The 23,119-nt window shown below is 40.3% G+C and overlaps 1 protein-coding gene across 1 annotated transcript in view; it reads left to right on the top strand.

Annotated features, from left to right (window-relative positions):
- Positions 1–23,119, top strand: part of LGR5 (leucine rich repeat containing G protein-coupled receptor 5) — a 145,289-nt gene that overhangs the window by 95,590 nt on the left and 26,580 nt on the right. Inside the window, exons 5-8 of the mRNA XM_063447004.1 lie at positions 11,275–11,490; positions 17,088–17,159; positions 20,417–20,485; positions 21,242–21,313. Of these exons, the coding sequence (XP_063303074.1) occupies positions 11,275–11,490; positions 17,088–17,159; positions 20,417–20,485; positions 21,242–21,313 (429 nt within the window). The remainder of the gene's footprint in view (positions 1–11,274; positions 11,491–17,087; positions 17,160–20,416; positions 20,486–21,241; positions 21,314–23,119) is intronic.

Raw genomic sequence — 23,119 nt, 5'->3', positions numbered from 1 at the left:
GTTTGAATGCCAAAAAGAGGACTTTCACGTGTGACTAAGTGGTTAAAAATGACTGCAGTATCTTCTCGTTCTCATGTTACAAAAGGGGTTTTCTTATAAACAGAGGCAATGAAAAAAAAAAAAAAAAAAGTTCTGGCAGTTATGTTTCGGCACAGTTAAAAAGCCTGGTATCTAGTGACTGCATTAAGGGAGAATGACAGTAATCAGCGGCAATGTTAAACAGCTGGGTAGCAGACAGGAGATGGAATGATTGGGACTAGGATAGAGAGGCACTCTCGCCAGGGGAAGATCATTGGTAGGAACGATGGCTTTTGAGAAGAAGAAAACTAGGAATTCTTTGTTCCTTCAGGCTGGGCTGTGCCCCTCGCATAAAGGGGTGCCGGGATTTCGTTTCCTGTTTCATGCTGTCTAGCAATTTTGTGTTCACCAGGTGCCTCTTGCATTTCTGGTTAGCGCACGGAATGCAATTTCTGAAACAAGTTAAACAATTAGGAAGACAGTGGATGGGGTTAAGAGCTTTAAGGCAACAAAGTAACCTTTACAAAGCTTGCCCCCAAATGGAAGCTTTTGTTACCATCAGCATTTGAAGTTGGCAATGTTTTTTTGTGTCTATTGTGTAGCAGGATACATCCAGATCAGGTAACTCCCATTAAAACGCTGGAGCAGCTGTGAAATGGTAAAAAGGCTGGTAGAAGCCCCCTATCACAGCTACTATCTTGTCCTTTGTTACCTAAAGAGCTTTGCCATTTGTTTTTACAGCTTAAAAAAAAAATCTGCTGTAGAAGAGAAAGAGTCTTAGTTTCAGGCTATTCTACAGCATTTTTTTGGTTCAAAGTCAAGAATTTGAAAGACATTTATATCAGGATGTATAGACCTCATGTTTAATCCCATTGTACAGCACTACAGAACTTGCTGGCACTATATAAATAATAAAATAATAATAATAGTTTTGCCAAATGGGCGTCTTATAATAGCAGATGACATCACCACCCTGTCTAAATTTAAAGTGCCTTTCGGGCATGTCCATGTTTTGTAGAATCCAAACATTGTTTCGGCATTATCTACTAAAATTAATTTATATCGATTCTCCTTTATAATTCGTTAATTACCTTCCAAACTGCAAATTGAACAGGAAATTTTTAATTTTAGGACAAAATGGTCAAAGTTGAATATAATCTCCAAAACAGCTATTTTTTTTTCCTGCTAAGCTATTCTGGCCTACTATTTAAAGTCCCCTGGTCACTTGTCAGCATTTCACAGTTTCTTATTATGGTTATTTGATTTTCACAATTCAAGGCATTCTTCAATTATTTTTTTAAATATTCTTTACTGTGTTAATGCAGAAGTACACACAAAAGACTTATTTTTATTTTACGCAGAAATCTACTCACAAAAAGGAAACATAGTACGGTTAAAGTGTGGGTTATCTGCGTATAATCATAAGCAATGCAAAATTCCCTTCTAAAATATAGGAAGGTACATAATGACGTATTCCCGCGTCCTGTTTTTGGAATGCCACCCAACGTTTTACAAAGCACTAATACACAATCACGCATTCCACATAGAATCTGAGTAAAAACATTGTTTTGAAGGTGTATATATATATTCCATTTAAAAAGCAGCCACGAAAAGCTTTGAGTGCTAAAGTAATTTAAAATAGACAGAGCAACCAAGAGGACTTTGAAGAAACGTATGTGGATTTTATCTGTCCTGATGTTCTAGAAATATATAAAGCGTGCAAAAGACTGGATTGATTCAATAATGGGTTTTTACATTTTTTTAACACTCCAGTATAAGACATACTCTTATTTTGAATGCTTTACATAAATCATTTTATTTTTTTTAATATAATTAATTGGGCTATTTTTAAATGCAGCAAACTCCTATGAGGTACCGTTCTCTCCCCAAACCAGGAAGTGAAACTACAAGAAGATAAAATTAAAAACTTTATTTTTGGGTTAATATGTAAATTCTGGACTTGTATTACTTCTTTGCAATACTTAGTTCCAGCAAAAGATAAGTTTGTTATTAGTAAATTCTATCCTCGGTGCTAAAAGTTCTTTAAAATGTTAAAAGCCCCATTAAAGAAAGGCAGTGAGTGTATTACTAAAACAGGCTCATGTATGCAATGCATTAACACCACGAGCACTTCAGGTAAACTGTTTTAGAATGTGATGGTAATTAGCATGTACGTATTCAATGTTTATACATGCCGACACATTGAACTAACAGCTTCTAATCAAAACACTAAGCACGATTCGTTCCCTGAAATAAAAATTATCTTTTGCCCCAGGGTGGGTGTGATGGAAACATCTAAACATTTCAAACTTGTCCATTTGTTGATAGTAGTCTGACTTGTTTGGATGTTTAATCTGCATTTTTAGTGCAAACGGTGTCAAGTTTTTTGATGCTTCCATTTTAACTGCAGGGGAGAGAGCCTTGTGAGCTGCCCAGTGATAGGGTGAGCTGTTTTCTTCAGACACATGGTGTCTCTCCGAAAAATAGTTTTTTTGTTTTTTTTTTCCTAGTTAACCATTTGTCATTTAGATTTGATTAAATCTATAGCAAAGCTTTTACCCCTTTACTGTAAAAGTTCAACATGTAACTGAAACCTGGGAACAATAAATAGCACTTCCACACATATAATAAAACTATTTCATGCAAAGATTGCGCTGAGGGAAACATTGAAAAAACGCAAATAAATATTGTACGTTTATGTAATTTTAATTGTTAATTGGTTAATGAATTAATTACAGAAATGTTGGAGGGATAAAATGGTTTAAACAGGGGGCGTGGCTAGCCGGGCAAAGAACAAGACGTGCTGCTGTGGAGCTCCTGAAAGCCACATGGCTAAATAGAATAAATCACCACAGAGACACAGAATTAACCCCAAAAAGACACACCAGTTCTTGCAGAACCCCTTCAGGAAGAAATGGGGCGAAAAAAACGCAAATTAACCCACTCGGGGAGCGCTAAACAGCCAGACATCCGAGCGTCCTTTGAAAGGCCGCAGCAACCCTCGCAACCCAAGATGGCGCCCACAAGGCCTCGAGACTCTAGCTACTCAGATGAGTCACTGGAGGAAAACAACTTCATGCCAGCAAGACCCCTGAGCAAGGTATATGGGAGCGAAGAGTCTGACTCTACCAAAGGGGATATAAAAAAACTACTGATAGACCTACGTGAGGTATGGAAGGCCGACCTGGCTGGTGTGCGCACTGAGGTTGACGGCCTCTCCACACGGGTCGCTGCGGTGGAAACCAGGGACTCAAGCAGGGAGCAGGAGCTCAAGGAGACCCGAGCCCAAATAGAAGCCATGTCCCAATAAATTCAGGGACTCACCCGCACAGTCACCTCGTTGGAATCACGACACCGCAAGAAAAACATACGGCTCCGTGGAATGCCCGAAAGAGTGAACACGGAGAATATCTTGGACTTTGCCAATGAAGTGGCAAAGGCGCTAGGAGTACAAGCCACAGCAGGTGAAGTGCCCCTCATGACCGCGTTCCGAATACGGAAGGCCCCGACGGCCCCTGCGGATGCCCCCAGGGACGTCATAGCTGTCACCCGGAACATTTCAATTAAGGCCGCAATCCTGGCCTGATCGAGGGACACCCCTGACATCAAGGTGGACGGCTGCTCAATACTGGTGTACGATGACTTACCCTTCACCGTCCTGCTGGAGCACTGGGCACCCTTGTAGTACAGCGGGGGGATACGATCCTGACCCTATCTGCGCAAGAAGACCCGACCGGATTCCTGACGGCACTTGACTTGCCACGAAAGGCAAATCCTGCGACCAATGCTGAAACCACGCTAGTGACCAAAGAGACCTGCACGGCACGGAGTTGGAATACAGAGGTGGGAAATAAACATAGAGAGCCAAGAAAGCTGAACCCACCATAGACCGGCTTGAGGGACAGAGGACAGGAGACATCAACACCCCCGGGACTTACCAAGAACTATCATACACTCTTGCCTCATGAAGATGAAGAAAGCCCAAGCAGTTACTGTGGTACACCTTCAACGAAAACTTTATCCTGTTGGACTTAATTCTATTACACCGTGGACTTACCCCTAACCCACCAGGCGACACCCACTGTTTCCCTCCTGCTACCGACCTAGGTGAGACCGATAACCGGAGAACACACACCCCTAGCTCACACAATACACTTGCGCTAGCGCTTAAAGCTCACGACCAGACAGGAACCCCCCAGAGCCTAGCTGGACACGTAGACACATACACATAATATAGGGATGTGGGCCATCTTCTCTGACTGGTGAACCGATAGGCCACGAAAAGACATATCAGGGATTTAGACACCCACGCATCTAAACATACGCGCTACACACAGATTAACAGGAATGGAATTTGGACAATACAATTGAGCCACTCTGACACATCTTCTCCCTCGTTACAGGGGTAGCCCCCCCTCCTCTCCCCCCCCCACTAGCCACCTCGGAGCCTAGACCATGCTGCACCATACCGACAGTCCACACACCCACCGATACACCCACTAATAGCAGGACTTCATGACATCACCCACGAACGGAGCGGTAACATACCTAACCTACCCAGACGACCACTAGAGTAAGGTCCCCAGGACCAGCTTGTCTTGACACCATGTGCCCCCTCCTGCTACCATAGACTAAAACTGGTCACGTTTTTATTGCTTTTAATGCTATGCTCATAATACTTGCCAAAGTTTTGCTTGTGACAGCTGTTGTGGCTGCACAGGCCCAATGTTATCTTATGATCAACCAAAATAAAAATAAAGAATTAAAAAAAAAAAAGATAGATTTCAAAATGGTTTAAACAATTACATTGGATCCATATGAGAGAGGTTAGACTTACATAGGTTTTGGGAATGGGCAGAAAATGGGTTAAGGCTTTTAAGATTTGAATGTTTGCAGCCACACTGCAAGCTCACTGACGAGCTCTTGACTGACAGCTTCCTTAAACCGCTGAAACCGTTTTGAAAGAAGATCATTGTTTGTAGTTCCGTCACAGTGTAGCTAAATACATTTCTTAAATTACAGTGGTTGTTGGTCTGCTAAAACCAATCAATAGCGTGTGTGGAACTCTCTTCTAGCCACTAAAGCAATAAACACTGTTTTTACTGATCATATGTCCTCAGTCAGTCCCCTGTCCTCCATGTTTTTGATTCCGACCCTCCATTTTTTAATTGAATGCTCGCTGCTTCCTTGTCAGACTCTTCCTGGATGTTTCACTACTGCCTTCGCATATCATTCTTCATTACATTCCTTCTGGAAGTACGACGTTTAATAAATTGCTAAACTTATCTGACGCCATCATACTCTGCGTTTCGGCTCTGAACTTTTAATTATTGTTACCTCTCACTTGATATATCATCCACTGCATATTTAAACATCACTGCCGGATAAACAGTAAGGTGACAAAGGTAGCCATATAGGGGGTGTCGAAGTTGGTCCGGACCTGGCCGCAGCACCAACGCTTAATACACCTCTGTCTACAGCTAACTGACCGTGACTTATGGCTAAGTAAGAGGGACGCTCCTCTATTATCCGGGGAACGCAGTGAAAAATTTAGAAAAATCTTAATGGTCAGTCAGAACAGGCCTGTCTATTCCTACAGTGGCAGAAGCACTAAGCCTTGTATATAATACATGGGTCGTCAACCTGGTCCCTACCGCCCACTAGTGGGCGTTTTAGGATTTCAGGTGGGCGGTAGGGATTTCCAGGTTTTGACGACCTGACGACCGGGCGGGCGGGTGCGAGCCGGCGGTACCCCTGCGACTGGGTACCGCCGTGACAATTTGCGGCCCCGGCCCGCGCGGCAAACCGCCGGGGCCGCATATGGAGAGGTCCATCGGGTGGCCCATGCTGTCAGGGCCACCCGATGGATGTGGATTGTGAGGGGGCCCGGTCAGCGCTGGGCGCTTTAACAGCGCGACCGGGCCCCCTGTGATGACATCGCAGAGCTGGGAGGAAGTGACTGCACGTCACTCCTCCCAGCTAACACTGAGAGCCGCGCGGGAGGAAGACCAGGGAGTCAGAGTGGGAACTCTGACTCCCATCCACCTGAGCCACCACTGGACCCCAGGGAAAGTCACCCTCCTGAATCTAAAAGGTAGGAAACAGGAGGGTGACTTAAATATAATGTGTGTGTGTGTGTCTTTGTATGTATGTCGTGTGTGTGTGTGTCTTTGTATGTATGTCTTGTGTGTGTCTTTGTATGTATGTTGTGTGTGTGTGTGTGTCTGTATATATGTCTTGTGTGTGTGTGTGTATGTATGTGTGACTGTCTGTTGGTATGTGTGTCTTGTGTGTATGTGTGTCTGTCTGTGTTCCTGTATGTGTTGTGTGTGTCTTGTGTATGTGTGTCGTGTGTGTGTCTATGTGTCTGTATTTGTGTCTGTATGTGTGTCTGTATGTGTGTCTGTGTGTGTGTATGTGTGTCGTGTGTGTATGTATGTGTTGTGTGTGTGTGTATGTATGTGTCGTGTATGTATGTGTCGTGTGTGTGTGTATGTATGTCTGTATGTATGTCTGTATGTATGTCTGTATGTATGTGTGTCTGTATGTGTTGTGTCGTGTATGTGTGTCTGTATGTATGTGTGTCTGTATGTATGTGTGTCTGTATGTGGTGTGTCTGTATGTGGTGTGTCTGTATGTGTGTCGTCTATGTGTCTGTATTTGTGTATGTGTGTCTGTATGTGTGTCGTCTATGTGTCTGTATTTGTGTATGTGTGTCTGTATGTGTGTGTCTGTATGTGTGTGTCTGTATGTGTGTGTCTGTATGTGTGTGTGTGTCTGTGTGTGTGTGTGTGTCTGTGTGTGTGTGTGTCTGTATGTGTGTGTCTGTCTGTATGTGTGTGTCTGTCTGTATGTGTGTGTATGTACGTGTGTCTGTCTGTTATAGTGGACTATATAGTAAGTGGGCTACCTAGCTCAGCCTTCCTACTGGGCATTGATACAAGGAAGGTTACAAAATAGAAAAAATGGGAAAAAAAGGTGGGGAGGGGAATTGAGGAGGGAGAGGAGACGACAAATGAGAAATCATATTATGCGCAAACAGAGAAGTCGTCTGAATATCACTGAAAGAGACCTTCGTTTGTTCCTTACGAAAATCGAACCAGATATCAAATATTTAGTCTCGCAGCATCAACCTCAAGGATCTCATTAATCACTAGTAAAGGTAATTTCAATTTACTTTATTGTTTTCTCATTAAACTTTATAAAGCTAAACACCTTATAAACCTGCATTAAGTAGAAATAAAAAGATAAATGTACGTACATTTATTTTTTGTTAAACACCCTCCTTTCTAAAAAATATTCCGCATTTGCGCGAAAACTGGTGGGCGGTAAGGAAATTTTTTCAACCAAAAAGATGCATTAGTGGGCGGTAGGTAAAAAAAGGTTGACTACCACTGATATAATACATACAGCAGGCTGGCCTGTCTGACAAGGTTATACAGAGTGTCCAGCAACTATATTTAGTGGCATTACGGGTGACTTTGTAAAGCAGACACAAACGTAGACTGGCAGGACATTGCTGGTTTTGAGCCAGTAGCCATAAAGATACCTGGCCTAGCCTAGCCCCATTCACCATCCCTAAATTAAGATAGGGCCATCTGAAAACCTGCGTAAGGCCTTGTGGGGTCTTAATATATTTTTGTTAAGTACTGCTCTTTACCAGTCACCATCATTTTATATCCTTTGAGTTTCTAACCTTCAATAAATGTTCCCACCTATCCCATTTTGTTACAGTCTCCATTAACCTCTGAGAATTGAATCAATGTTCCCACTTACCTCGACCAATTAGATTAACCTCCAAACCTTTTATTAAAAACCAGTAAAGTCATCTTAACGGAGTGATTTGGGTGCAGTAGTCCTGTCATTTTAACTGTGCTATGTAAAACGTTGCTAGTTTTAGATTGAATCCACCAGTAGTGGCTGTCATACTGACGGCCACTAAAAGCACTTTCACGGCTGCATTCTATTGCTTCATGCTCCCCAACTCCCTCCAAAAAAGGATGACAGAGTAAGTATAATTAATTGATTAACTGGACATTGCTGGCCTAAACACATCTAAAACAAACATATATTCATATTTTAAAACTGCATATGTATTAACTTATGTACGGGCACATTTCTGCTCTTCTTGTAATGTGTTGTGTTTAAATCTGTGAGTATAGTGAACACATTCAGGGTTAAAGGTAATGTTAGATCTGGTTAGGGGTAAAGGGGTGTTAAAGGTTCGAGAGGGGTAAATGCCAGAGTGAAATCACATATGGTGTTTAGTGTTAAGAAAAATAACAGCTTGAGAGGGGTTATAGTTGTAGTTCAAAAGGCTGTTCAGGATTTTTGAGTCTAGGGCTAGAGTTGGGTTGAATTTAGTATCGAGGTACATGAGGTGTTTCGTTTTTTAGTGGAGTTAAACATAGGATTATGGTTAAGGGTTTATTTTTAGGTTTAGGCTTTGAGTGCCGGAGTTTGAAGGGTTGTTTGCAAAGTACTCGTTGTTATATGTTTTCTATAGACCAGTCAGTCTCCTATGATTGATTACATTAAAGCTGCAGGAGCTGTTATACAGTTTGCATCACTCAGAGCTTCACCTGCTACTCCTGAGAGGCTGTTAGTGGGTTGATGGAAAATGATCCCCTCCACTTCCTGTCCAACCTCACATGTAGACCCTGGAGGAGCTGGGACAGCGCTGAGTTTTATACCCTCCATATCTGTTCCTGCAGGTCTACTATTAAGGCTGACTGGACTATGAGGACACTGACCAAGGCTCCTGGTACTTATCTCTTCCCAACCAGGCTATTTAAGCTCAAAAAGGGGCATTATAAGTGCTGAAGGCAAAGCGCCCCTAGTGGTCTGAGAAATCTGGCACTGATCACTTTCACTGCACAGACCGAGTAAAACCCAAAATGAATTGAATGCTTTCCTATGAGGGAGCTAGGATACCCGTGTGCGCGGCACTCGCTGCGTTGTGTATTAGGCCCCTCTTTGAGTTACCATGGTTATATTGGTTGTTTGTGTTAATACAAGAGTATGCCTAATTAAATGACGTGTTAGTGCACAAATCCTAAAGAGTAGACGGAAGTCATTGGAATTATGCATTCATTTTAATGATGATACACTGTAGCATAGTTTAGCAAATTAAAAATTGAGTGGCTTTGTGACATGATTTTCATACCAAAAATGAATTTTAAATAATATTTACACATCCATCTAACCATTGCATAGTTACACTGAGTAGTGGGTACATTTATTTGTTAGGTATCCTGGCTCAGCAGCTTTTTTCCTTCACCACATACCCACTCCTCGACGCTGCTTCAAGCAGTATCCGAGTAATAGTAGTCTTTTATTTCTCAAGATAATTACATAGTGCTCATGACAAAAGTCACTTTTACTATAAAACTTGGATTCAAAGCACAGCTCGGAAGAAACAAGATGCAACTGAGTTCAAACCAAATTCAGCATCAGTAGCTATTCTCCATACAGGAAACGTTCAGTGTCAAAACTGCAGACTGGATGCATGAAACATGCAAAGGTAGAACAACGACCAAACTGCCATATAATTATCAGCAAGAAATAGATCCTTTAACATTGTACATTACTGCGTAGTATGTTGGTGCTGTAACAATAAAAAAAGTAATGGAATAATCAGGTCAAGCCCTACTCTGCCATTTTCACACCTTAATTTTGTGTTGCTAAAGACCATGACCAGTCAAAAAACGTGCAGTATTTTCACACATTCTTTTGCTCATTTTGAAAGTTTTTTCAACTTTTCTTTTGTTATTTTCCTGCCCTTTAGAGAGCCCTAGCAGAACATATTGATTACATCATAAGTAACTGATAACATATTAATTACATCACCAGTACGTCACGTAGGTTTGGAAATATCTTATTGCATAGTCTAACTATGCACACAACGGGTGGCTCAGAAGGTTCTTTATAGTAAAATATTTTAATTGGCATTAAACATTTATACAAAAATCTATTTTCTGTTATTTCTGTGTGATCATACGGCTCTAAACGGCTCTAAACGCTTCGAACATTTTTCTTCTTTTTTTAAATATGTGACAAAAACCTAATTTTAATTTGTAGTGACAACGAGCAGCCTGGAAATACATAAATTGATAGTTATGCAATATCAGTAGAAAAATCAGGCACATGTACATCTGGTAGCAATCATGTGTGTCTGCTTCTACTATTGTTTTTCCATTTCCATGTAGATTACATCTTTTTGTCTTTTTTTGTTGTTGTTGTTGTTTCGTACTGAATATTCATATTTGTCTTTGGCCTTATTCCAGTCAATGTGTATGCGCTCATTTATTGAGATGGCTGCCACAAGACATTTCTTGCTAGCTAACATTGATGATCTAACGTACAATTAAAATCAATGGTTTCATCATATCAGTGGATCTGTCTTATTAGGAATAGAGCTATTTCAATCACTCTATCGCCTATCGCCATCCCAATTGCTTCCTGCCGGGTCTGCCATCTTTGCTCGATATACATAATTTGCCCGTGGCATTAATTCCCTTAGCTGATTTGGGGGTAAGTCAGTATGGCGTGTCATCAGAATGCACAGTAAGTACAAGGGAGGTTAGTGCAGAGGTTTAAATCTCATACACCCAGCTTTATGTTTAGACTTCAGTTGATACTATATGCAATGTTTCTCTATGTCACAGACAGTATTCAGTACATATTGTATATACAGATTTTGTGTGTTTAGATTTGATTTTCATAGAAGAATAAAATTAGGAAAGGTATAGGGTAAACTGTAAAAGGGCCTCTCAATTTCTCATTGGTTCTTCCTCTGACAAAGTCCTACTTCTTACCCGCATGATGGCTTTTCTGATTTCTTCCATCTTGGCTTTTATTAAAGGACCACTATAGTGCCAGGAAAACAAACTTGTTTTCCTGGCACGATAGAGTCTTTAGGTTGCCCCCCACCCTCAGGGTACCACTCCCGCTGGGAGTCTCAAATTTCTCTAAAAATTTCTCTAAAACTGCCATGTTTATAGCTGCAGGGTTAAAACTAGAGGGACCTGGCACCCAGACCACTTCATTGAGCTCGAGTAGTCTGGGTGCCTATAGTGGTCCTTTGACTTTAAGGTCAGATGTTCTAAATGGTTCCTTTCGTTTAAAGTCACTGAAATAAAACACATATCAACGACCCAATAGCTACACAAAACATGTTTCCTTAATATATGAAGTATTTATTTTAATAATTCCTTAGCACTTTTTGAACTTCAATTCTCTTTCATTTTTTCTTAGGAGACTGGATGCAAACCACATCAGCTCTGTTCCACCTAACTGTTTCGGTGGCTTGTATTCCCTCCGTCACCTTTGGCTGGATGACAATTTATTGACAGAAATCCCAGCGAGGGCCTTTGAAAGTTTGTCTGCTTTGCAGGCTATGACTCTGGCACTGAACAAGATTCACCATATTCCAGACAATGCATTCAGAAACTTATCAAGTCTTGTGGTTCTGTAAGTTCCTCTTGGAATTCTCGGCTTTTATGAACAGTTTATATTATTGGTGATTGCACTGCAGCAGATTAACGGTTTGATGGGTTTATTTAGTAGTTCGGAAAATAAAAAAAATTATAAAGGGGGTGGGGGTGTCAAAATAGAAACATAGAAACATAGAATGTGACGGCAGATAAGAACCATTCGATCCGTCTAGTCTGCCCAATTTTCTAAATACTTTCATTAGTCCCTGGCCTTATCTTATAGTTAGGATAGCCTTATGCCTATCCCACGCATGCTTAAACTCCTTTACTGTGTTAACCTCTACCACTTCAGCTGGAAGGCTATTCCATGCATCCACTACCCTCTCAGTAAAGTAATACTTCCTGATATTATTTTTAAACCTTTGTCCCTCTAATTTAAGACTATGTCCTCTTGTTGTGGTAGTTTTTCTTCTTTTAAATATGGTCTCCTCCTTTACTGTGTTGATTCCCTTTATGTATTTAAATGTTTCTATCATATCCCCCCTGTCTCGTCTTTCCTCCAAGCTATACATGTTAAGATCCTTTAACCTTTCCTGGTAAGTTTTATCCTGCAATCCATGAACCAGTTTAGTAGCCCTTCTCTGAACTCTCTCTAAGGTATCAATATCCTTCTGAAGATACGGTCTCCAGTACTGCGTACAATACTCCACGTGAGGTCTCACCAGTGTTCTGTACAATGGCATGAGCACTTCCCTCTTTCTACTGCTAATACCTCTCCCTATACAACCAAGCATTCTGCTAGCATTTTCTGCTGCTCTATTACATTGTCTGCCTACCTTTAAGTCATCAGAAATAATCACCCCTAAATCCCTTTCCTCAGATGTTAAGGTTAGGACTAGGTCAAATATTCTGTACTCTGCCCTTGGGTTTTTACGTCCAAGGTGCATTATCTTGCACTTATCCACATTAAATGTCAGTTGCCACAACTCTGACCATTTTTCTAGTTTACCTAAATCATTAGCCATTTGGCTTACCCCTCCTGGAACATCAACCCTGTTACATATCTTAGTATCATCAGCAAAAAGACATACCTTACCATCAAGACCTTCTGCAATATCACTAATAAAAATATTAAAGAGAATGGGTCCAAGTACAGATCCCTGAGGTACCCCATTGGTGACAAGCCCAAGCTTCGAATATACTCCATTGACTACAACCCTTTGTTGCCTGTCACTCAGCCACTCAACCATCTAAGTTCCTAATACAATTTTTGAATTTTTCAAGTCACCGTTTTAACCTTCATTTAACACTGTGTTTTGTATTAACCCCTTAAGGACACATGACGGAAAGTTTCCGTCGTGCTGGCCTTTTAATTCTGAAGCTGTGTCCATAAGGGTTTAATTTGTATGCATATAGCCTTATCAGGTCACACTCAAAAAAATATATAATTAAATGTACAACGAGCAACTGTACGGAGAAGCCCTGAAAATAGATCAGCAAGCATATATTCTATATTTCTAAACTACAGGGGCTGTTTAAATTGATATAAAGACTTGCTTATTCCAATATAACAAAGGCATGCGTTTTCCTTTATATATGTATGTGTCTCAAACACGTTAGTACTTTAATTCTTTTTCAGTATTGGAGTAAGTGTTTCAGCACCAGCTGTTAGTGGCATAGCGAGACTAGTATTAACGTCCATACGGTTGCCAGAAAGGGTTGCTTCCTTAAACCATGTCAAGTGGAACATTTTACCTACTGTAGCTGTATTTTTAATACAACGGTTTCTATTATCTTTCAGGAAATTGTATGCCAGCAGGAATTTCCATTGCTGGATAGTGGAAATATCCCTCTAAGTAAAATGTGCTCCAGGCATATATTTCATATTTTTTAACTTAAGTTTTTTTTTTTTTGTCTCTCCATTCTGTTTTCCTATGTGTCTGATTGCATCGAGTCTCACGAGACACATAATATAAAGTTCCTTTTTAATAAGCACTAGTACATTTCCTCTCTGTGGCCAAATATTGAGTATGTTTAAGAGCAGAATTTAATTCTTTTGTAATAATTTAAAAAACAGATCTCAATTTGGATACATTTATTTATTACGTTCAAAATTCACTGTTACCTAAACTGTGTTCCAATGGACAATGTTTAGAGCAGGCATAGCCAAAAAAAGCACAGTCACAGCTTTTCTAAAACTAAAGTTCCCAAGATGCTTTCCTAACCTTAGACCATACTTTTTGACAGCATTTATGTAGAGTAAACCAATTGATGTATACATTAGGCCAGTAGAATCATGGAAAAAATGATTTATAATGGGTTTGCATCCATCCCTTACTGTTTCTACTTTAGATAATAATAATAAAACTAACAATAATAATAATAACAATAATAATAACAAAGTATTTAACCAGGAAAGGCACATTCAGATTACTCTGGTTTTCAAGTACATCCTGGGGATGTTACCTTAGCCCAACATCCAGGGGTTGTTACTATTACCCAATTTTAATGGTACTGATCTAATATAACGGATACAATGCATTTGTAAATTGCACAAAATGCTAGTTTGTGCACTCAAAGGAGCACTCTAACTTTAAAAACAAATATATTGTTTTAAATTAGAAATATATATATTTAAAAAACAATTAAATGTAAACTATAATACAGCACCAGGATACTCTCCTCACAGCAGCAACTCCACCACTCCAGTACTGATGATCTTGGTCCAATAAAATGCTTCTCGTAAAGAAGCATTGGGGACCTACACCACATGTACAGCAACTGAATCCAGAGTGTCTCTAAAACAACTGAGCCTTGTGCATTAGAGTGTGCCTGGGCACCAGTGTCAAACTTGTCTAGCTAAGTAGCCTTTCATTTAAAGGACCACTATAGTGCCAGGAAAACATACTTGTTTTCCTGGCGCTACCTCAGGGCCCCCCTCCCGCCAGGCTCTAGGGGGTGGAAGGGGTTAAACCTCTTTCTCCAGTGCCGGGCGGGGGGCTCTTCTTCTCCTCCTCCTAGGCTGAATGCGCATGCGCGGCAGGAGCCGCGCGCGCATTCAGCCAGTCCATAGGAAAGCATTCACTCTGTGAATTTTGGAGATACCATTTTGACATCGTGAGCTGTCTGCAGATTATCACTGTTGCCTGGGCTTGGGTCAGCCAGAGAAACCTAAATTCTGCTTGGCACAACCTGTGGCCAGACTGTGTTGTGACACCTGCCTCCGAAGCTTCTGTACCTGCACCAGAGTCAACAGTGTTGGAGGAGATTGTTTCCTTGGGGAGGACCATGGGGCTGGAGGATGTCTGCGTGGAGGGACATGACCGTGAGCTAACCACCGAGGACCTGATGGAACTACAGGAGGAGGCGATGGAAGAGCGGATCTCATTTGAGGAGGAGGAAACGAGTGAGGAACAGCTCTCTTCCAGGGAACTCAAGGAGGCATGCCAAATGTGGATAAACCCACAGACTTTTCTAAAGCAGCACCACCCAGATAAGGCTCTAGCCCAGAGACTTGTGAACAGGTTTGACACCGACATCATGCCCCTTTTCCGAGGGATGCATAAAAAGCGCCAGAGGCAGCAGACAATGGAAAGGTTCCTACAAAAACAGCCTAGACTCGAAGAAGAACCTGCTTGTGTTAGTGCTGCCCAGTTGCCCTCCTCCTCCTCCTCCTCTTCCAAAAAGTGTTGAAAATGTTTTGAAAAGATTTCTAAATGTCGAACAGTTGAAGTTTGCCATGTTTTCCTGTTGACGTGTGATTTATGCAGAGTTGAAGTGTTCTGTACCATGTTTGAAAAGTTTGCCATGTTTTAAAAGTTGTTGTGTGATGCTTTAAAAGTGGAAGTTGGATGTTTAAAATTTTATTGCTTTATTAACCGTGTCCCTGTACAGTATTTACGCCTTTAAAGTGCACTTTATAAAGGGTTTAGAACAGGAAACTGTGTTTCGGTTTACAAATTTTTTGCAATCCGACTAGTCCCGGAGAACACATTAAATTCATAAACCGAGGTACCACTGTACATTTAAAATGTTCCACACTGTTAGACCAGTGCTGATATGGAGCAGAGTTTGCAAGCATGCAGTTGTTATAGTGCCGTTCTGAATGTTGCCACTTACTAAGCTTAAAAGAACTTATATAAAGTATATATAGGAGGGATTTTCAGTTATTTGGGAAGGTACGGTAGGTCAGTACCGACATTCAAAGTGTTGTGACCACTAAATTAGGTCTAACCCATCAATCTCAGACAGGCAAAGATTTTATTTACTATTTAAAAAACATGCACCATCTGGAGTTGCTATCATGTACACAGAACTGATTCCATACAGAGGTGCATCTTTCCTTCCAGTGGTGCAGAATAACTTGGCATATTATCTATAATGCCATAATTGAAGGACACGCTAAATACCTTGTTTTATTGATGCTAACATTTGCTTGCAATTCTCCCAGCACGATGTATATGTTGCTCGCTATGATCTGTATCCAAACTGTAAACACTGTTTAGGTGACATAATCTAGCATCAACATTTGGTCTGAGCATATATACATTCACAACAACTTTAATTAGTGACATTTGTGTTTCCTCTTTCATACAGCTGCCAAGTTGCATCCAATACTTTGTTTTTCTGGCAGGTTTATTCTTAAAATAAAGTTCTTAATCTAACTAAGGATGTCATTCTAATTTATACCACCACCACCTCCTCTCCTTCCCACCCACCCACCTTCTAAAAATGTATACATTTCACCACTAGTTCGTTTCAGTTTCACGTTGAAGAATATTGAATGACAATCAGAAATTTTATTATAATTGGCTTTGTGTGACTACCCTAGGCACACTAAATATTTTGGAACTGCATTTTCTAATGATGTTGCCTGGTTGGGCATCAAGATAAATGTCCTCACATACAGAGCAGGCACCAACTGGCCATTGGGCAAACTGAACAAATTGGCATTTAGCTGTGACGGTCATAGTACATGGCCTATTAGGGAGACCTAAGGATCTCACCAGCCACTAGGACACACTCACAGACACACTCACGACCAACAGCCCACATCCACACACCACAAACAGCCCCTCACACACACATACACACATGCACAAAATAAACATAAACATTGAGGTATCACTTACCATAAAAAACATTTGGTGAATTTTAGACCAAAACAGCTGAATTTGAAAGTTATGCTTCCAGCTGTTTTGGCCTAATATTTGCAATTTTCTAGTAAATTCTCCAAACTCTGCACTTTTTTAAATAAAACTCATAGAACACAAATAAGAAGTGAATTGTCTAAGGTGTTATGCTGTGTGTGGAATATTCTTCAATTATTTAACCTACTCAGTAATACAGGATTCAGCAGCGAAATGGTTATAAACACGGAGTGAGAACAAAAAATAGACAGCCTATCTTCTGTGCTTGCTCTCTGGTTCCAAAACAGCCGCCAATCTTTTTAAGGGAGGAAAGTGAAAGCTCAAGGAGCATGCTCTTCAATAAATTCCCTGGCAGTGCTTGACTTGCATACAATAAGTGCATGCTTGGATACACGTTTCTTTAGAATCCTTCATTCAGGAAGTTTGCATAGGTTCACTGTGCGCAGCATGCTCCCCTGACTGTGCTTTTAATGTTCCCCTGCAGCCATCTCCATAACAATAGGATCTACTCCCTGGGAAAGAAATGCTTTGACGGACTCCACAGTCTGGAGACTTTGTGAGTTGACCTCTTATTTGTTTTTAGCCTTTTCACTGTTTTCATTGATATTCTAAAAAGAATAAAAATAGCTGAAAAGCCAAACATGCTTTTTGGCTTGCCTAATTGCCTAGTGTTTGTTCTGATTGTTAGTATGATGACTGTATAAAACAAATCCTGTTCCTTTTAACAATACCACGGAGGTATGTCTTATGTATGTCTTGGGACCATTATACACGGCAAACACAACCTATTTGAAACTCAAGAGAAATCCCGCACCCAGTCATTGACATCTCAGCTTAATTGGCTCTTTATCTTTTAAAAAAAACATCAATGAGCATGCTCGCCAAACCAGGAATAGTCAAGCTGGTCATGTGAATATCTGTATATGTGAACAGGTAACGGCTCTGTATCAGTCCGGTAGCATGCCTCTCAACCGTCCCGATTTAGGCAGGACAGTCACGATTTTCAGGTCATTCCCACAATCCTGACTTTGTTGCCTAATGTCCCGCTTTTGGGGACACCAGGGAACAGTCCCCAGCTAGCATAGTGCGTGCGCAACATTAAGCACACTAAGGTGAAATAGTGCTCCCTGCATGTCCTGCCCTCAGTGGGTCGGCCTGTTTCATTGACAGGCAGCCTGTTGTGCATTAACCCCAGGCTGATCTGTAAATTCTTCAGGTGATCCTGCCATCTTTCCAATGCCTTTTGCATCACTGTCCCATCCCATTCTACACCCACCCACCGGCTTCTCTCTTGCAAGGACAAAGAAGTTTGCAGGTAGTTGTCACACTTAGAAAATCCAGGGCCAGAGCTACTACTAGGCGAACTAGGAAGCCACCATCTCCATGTGACTGGCAGAAGGGGAGCGCACTGCACAGTCCTTTCTCTCCTGCTGGTCACTACATGTAGCGTGGCCACGCGGACCGCGGTAGAGGATCTTCTGTATCTTCTACCCAGTCTGATAGGAAGCTGCTCGCTGAGAGCACTGAACAGCTTCCTGTCAGACTGGGTAGAGGAAAGAGGATCCTCCACTATGGTCTACTCGGCAACCCTACATGAAGGTACAAAGAGACACACAGAGGGGCTGGGAGGTGCAAAGATACACACAGAGGGGCTGGGGGGAAAAAGACACGCACAGAGGGACTGAGGGGACAAAGAACCACACAGCAGGGCTGTGGCAGACATAGAACCATACAGATGTGCTGGGAGGGACAAAGAGACCCACACAGAGGGACTGGGAGACAAAGAGACCCACAGAAAGGCTTGGAGAGTCAAAGAGGCATACAATCGGGCTGGGAGGGACAAAGAGATACACAGAGGGGCTGGGGGAAACCAAGAAACATACCGAAGGACTGGGGGGACATAGTAGTTTCAAGTTTTATGCTTTTTATTTTTTTCTACAATCTGTTTTTAAAAATTGAAGTTGGCAATTTTTGTTTTTTTGAGGGAGGGAGTGCAAGCAACTGGTTTCATCTAGGGTGCAAAATAGTATAGCAACGGCCCTGCAACCAACATACTAGATTCTGGAGTAACTACCTCTCAAGTTCAAACTCCATAATGTAATAAAAGCATAGAAATAAGATAAACTACTTGGTCTGCTCAGAAAGGATTTTTTTTAAATGGATTCATCACAATGTTTTAGCTTTAATATAGCGTTAGAGCAGTTTCTCTTTTTCTTACAATACTTAGCTTAGCTTATTGTTTCTGGCTGCAATTTCATCGCAGGTAAATTAGAAGTGGATTTTATTTCATCTCTCGCGAAATAATTATTCTGTCGTTAAATAACAAGTGGCACCAGCAAGCTTAAAAAGGATTAAACGAAATGCATATTTTTCTTTCTTGGCAGGACGTCTTCTGTAGTAGCGGTTTCCTTTTTAGATGGATTGTGCATATAAAGAACAAAATCCTTTGACTTGAGCTTAATATGCCACTGATAGTACCTAAATGTATTTTAAAAATACATTTATAATAACATGGCTGTTAAATCCAGAGACGAATCTAAGTTAAAAAATATTTTATTGAAGCCACCCAAATGAAGACTAAAAGAAGATGGTAGATTATAGACCTAGGCTGGGCCTTTCATTTAAGCATCGAAAATAGTCTGCTTACTTTACCGCACTAAGATTATGGGGCATATCCAAGAGTAAAGTAATGGTTATGTGTATAAAAGTAAGTAACAAATCCAGATTAAATCAACTGGAATCTTTTCACAAGACATAGTTTAGAAAATATATTAACTTGCATGTAGGCTAAAGGGAGACTATCAAAATCAAAGTTGTTATCATATAATGAACTATAAAGCCCCCCTCCTTTGCACGCCCTCTTCTCCCCGAGGCGCTGGAAGGGTTAAAAACCCTTCTGACACTTACCTGATTCCAGGTCCCTTGGCGTTGGGTCTGGCTCCACCTCCACTACTCTGCCGATGTCAGCCGGCGGGGGAGGACCTAATGCGCATGCGCGGCGCACATACTGGATTATTTACTAAAGTGTGTATTGTTGTGAATTAAAACTGAATTCTTATAGAGCCGTTCATTATCATTAAAGTGAGAATTCAAAGTGCGTTTCACATTTTATGCCAAGGTAGATGAACTGAAAGCTGGCTTAGAGAATGTTTCCAGTTTGGCAATATTGGACTTAAATTTAAAATTCACTTTGAATTAGCCAACTGAAAATGTCCTCCAAAAAAAAACAGCAATTCAGGTATGGTTTCAAAATTTTTGTCTAAAATTTCAAATTCATGTTAAATTCCATACAATTCCCACTTCAGTGAATAATCTTGATACTAGACACGTTCAAATGTTAGGGTAAAATCTCCAAGCGACAAACATAGCTCAGTTGAAACATTTTTCTATTTTGTGTATTTTTGGTTAAAATATTCAATTCCCAACAAAAAACAAAAATAGTGTAAAAAAAAAAAATGTATATTACCCAATGTATATTTGTAATGTGTTGGTTAACATTTTATAAAAATGTTTCCATCCACTACACACCGCACTCCACTAAACGATCCAACAAAAGGAAAGTTTAGTCTGTTTACTGAATTCCTCCATTGATGTCTTACTCTGCCAAGAGAATACAGTCCAGAATTGGGATTGTTTCTCTTTAAATTCCTAGGACGCATTAAAGTGCAAGTTAAACTTTGACAAAGCAAGTTTTATATTAAAGCTCCCTGTTTTTGTTTAGCTTTGGTGACTAAACGACGGTTTGCATTGACCTCTGGGGAAAAACATAGCAAACTGTATTTGAAATAAAAAAAAATGTATCTTTCATTTTAGAGACTTGAACTATAACAATCTGGAGGAGTTCCCTTCAGCCATCAGAACTCTGACGAATCTTAAGGAACTGTAAGTATAACGTAAGCAATATTATGGAGTTTAGGAAATGAACAGTGGAACTCATAGCAGGCAGTTATGTAGATTTAAACAACAAGATAACCGGTCCTGTTTTACATAAAAATGATTTTCTCAAACTACTCGTAGGAGGAGCAGTCCAAGAACCATATCTACTACAATCTTTTGTAGTGGTGGTTATGGTGCCAGACATGCCCTGAAGCCCCCATTGTAAGGAGCAAACCATTTGTTTTACTTGAACACTGACGGGGTCACTCCCACCCCTCACTACCAACACCATAACGGGAGAGACGTCTTCTAGCTCTCATGAGCTAAGCCCTGCTATACAGGACAGCTGACACGTGTTCTGGGTTAGGGACTTCAAGCTCTCTGGAATTGGTGGGGGGGTGGAGAGTGACATCTAGATGGCCCCAGGTAAAAAGTAAAACCTTTCATAAATGGTTGGACTCATTACAATATGAAGGCACCAGGGATCTCCTTGCACCATTACCACGACAGCAAGCTGTTGTGGTTATGGTGCTTGGAGTATTCCTTTAATCAGGAAAGGTACATTTAATGTTTACTAATTTCAAGGACATCCATGTAGTTATTACCCATCTGCCGCATCAGGAGTTAAATCTGTAACACTGAGATTAGGTAGCCGGACCTCTGTCCACTGAGATAGCTCATCACTACTGCATATCTACCAGGTGTCTTAGTTAAAGGTGTCTCTGTTAGTCTTATGGTTTTTTCTCTTTCTTTTTTTTTTAGAGGATTTCATAGCAATGACATCAAGAGTATTCCAGAACAAGCATTCATTGGTAACCCTTCACTTATTACAATGTAAGATATTATATGTCTATACACAGACACCATGTATCTTGATATGTCTGGCATAGTTCCTTTATTGCAATATTACATTTCTCCGCAAGTTATGATTGTTGCAGGTCCATTGTACAGCGCTGCGGAATTTGTTGGCGCTTTATAAATAATAATAATATTCATTTGTCAGAGCGATATAATGAGAATGCAATCTCTGCAGTCCAGGGACCTCCTATCAATCCTAACCTTTTCTAAAATAAAAGCATGTACATGTGGCAAATTGGTAGAGGATGGTGAGCGATAGTCTATAGAGATGTTTGGTTTCTTGACGCCCGGCGCTATATAACCATTTTGCCAGCTAGCTTGTCAATACCTTTCTACACAGTAGATGAAACGTTTGGAATAAAATGGGCAAACATTCACATTCAGTATATACGATCCATTGAAATAAAAAATGATCATGATAATAAAATGTATATATTTAGAACTTTGTCACTACATGTTGATAATTCTCCCCTTTATCTCCATCCTGATATCTTACAGTAAATAAATGTATCATTTTATTTGAATCTGTTTGAAAGACGCAAGATGCTATCAAGCATGGCTTACATTAAGTGCAGCCATATTGGAATTCACATTGCATTTTCTCAGGAGAAAGTGTGCAATATTGTATGTAGACTCCAGCCTTTCTATAACCATAAACAGTCTTGGGTCCCAAGATAAAGGAAGCAGCAGAGGTGGTGTCTATGAAGCTTTTCTTTAGCCTTTTCAAATAGAACCTTGGAAACATAGGAAAATTCATCAAAACGATTTTGTTAAAGGAACACTATAGCCTTAGGAATACAAACACGTATTCCAAACCCTTTTTTTTTTTTTTTTTTTTTTTACAATAATTGAGTCAGCAAACAAAAACAAAAAAACGACTTTTGATTATTCTGCCCTAAATTAACAAATATTCCAGTTAAATCTATTCACATTACATGCAGGCCTTGCATTAAACATGAATGAAACCAAAAAGAACAGCTTCTAAAGTTTAGAACCATTTGAACAAAAAACTAAATTTGCCTCAGTGTGGCTTGTATAATCCTATAACCAAAACCACATTCCACACTGGAATGATTAGACAATTGAGTGAGACATAAAACAGTTCACAACGCTGCAAAATCAAAGAAGACAATTGTAATTCAGATGCTGAGCAGCACACAATGTTGAAAAGCATAACCCCCAGGGGTCAGAACACCCAAAATTAAAGTTATGCCAATTTAACTCCTTTAGCAGATGGTACTACGCTTAAAAATCCAATGTACTATTTCATATATACCCATTTATTTGCAATTATGTCACAAGGCATAATATAGACAAAACCATTCGAAGCATTTCAGTTCCTGTGATTCCAATTAAATTCAGAAAAAATTAGTAGGAAGTGAAAGATCTAAATTGTCCCGGTTCATATTAACTAGAATTATACAGGAGCAGATCGGATTGTTCCTCGATTAACCCCCCTAACCTTAACTTTACCTTAGTGCTGTCCTTATGACCTCTACATCTTTTTCTAAGTGGTGATTTGCTGGATACATTTGTCTTCACTAAAACAAACCGTGAATAGTCATTTTATTGATTAATAGAATCTTTTCATCTTCTTACACCAAGGAGGTTCAGTAACTTCCCCCTCTGCTGATTTTATGCGTAGTAACTTTGCAGACATTTCTCATGGAGAGGTTCATAAATATTACAATATAAAATGATCTTACTCCTCCACTCACTCTACTCTCAGTTCTGTCCTTCTACCTTTCCTTTGCTGCACTGAAGAGAAGGTTTCTGTACTTC

This window comes from Pelobates fuscus, chromosome 3 (assembly GCF_036172605.1).
Source record: "Pelobates fuscus isolate aPelFus1 chromosome 3, aPelFus1.pri, whole genome shotgun sequence".
NCBI lineage: Eukaryota > Metazoa > Chordata > Amphibia > Anura > Pelobatidae > Pelobates > Pelobates fuscus.
The sequence above is the reverse complement of the archived record's forward strand: the minus strand, read 5'-3'. Positions and strand labels throughout refer to the sequence as shown.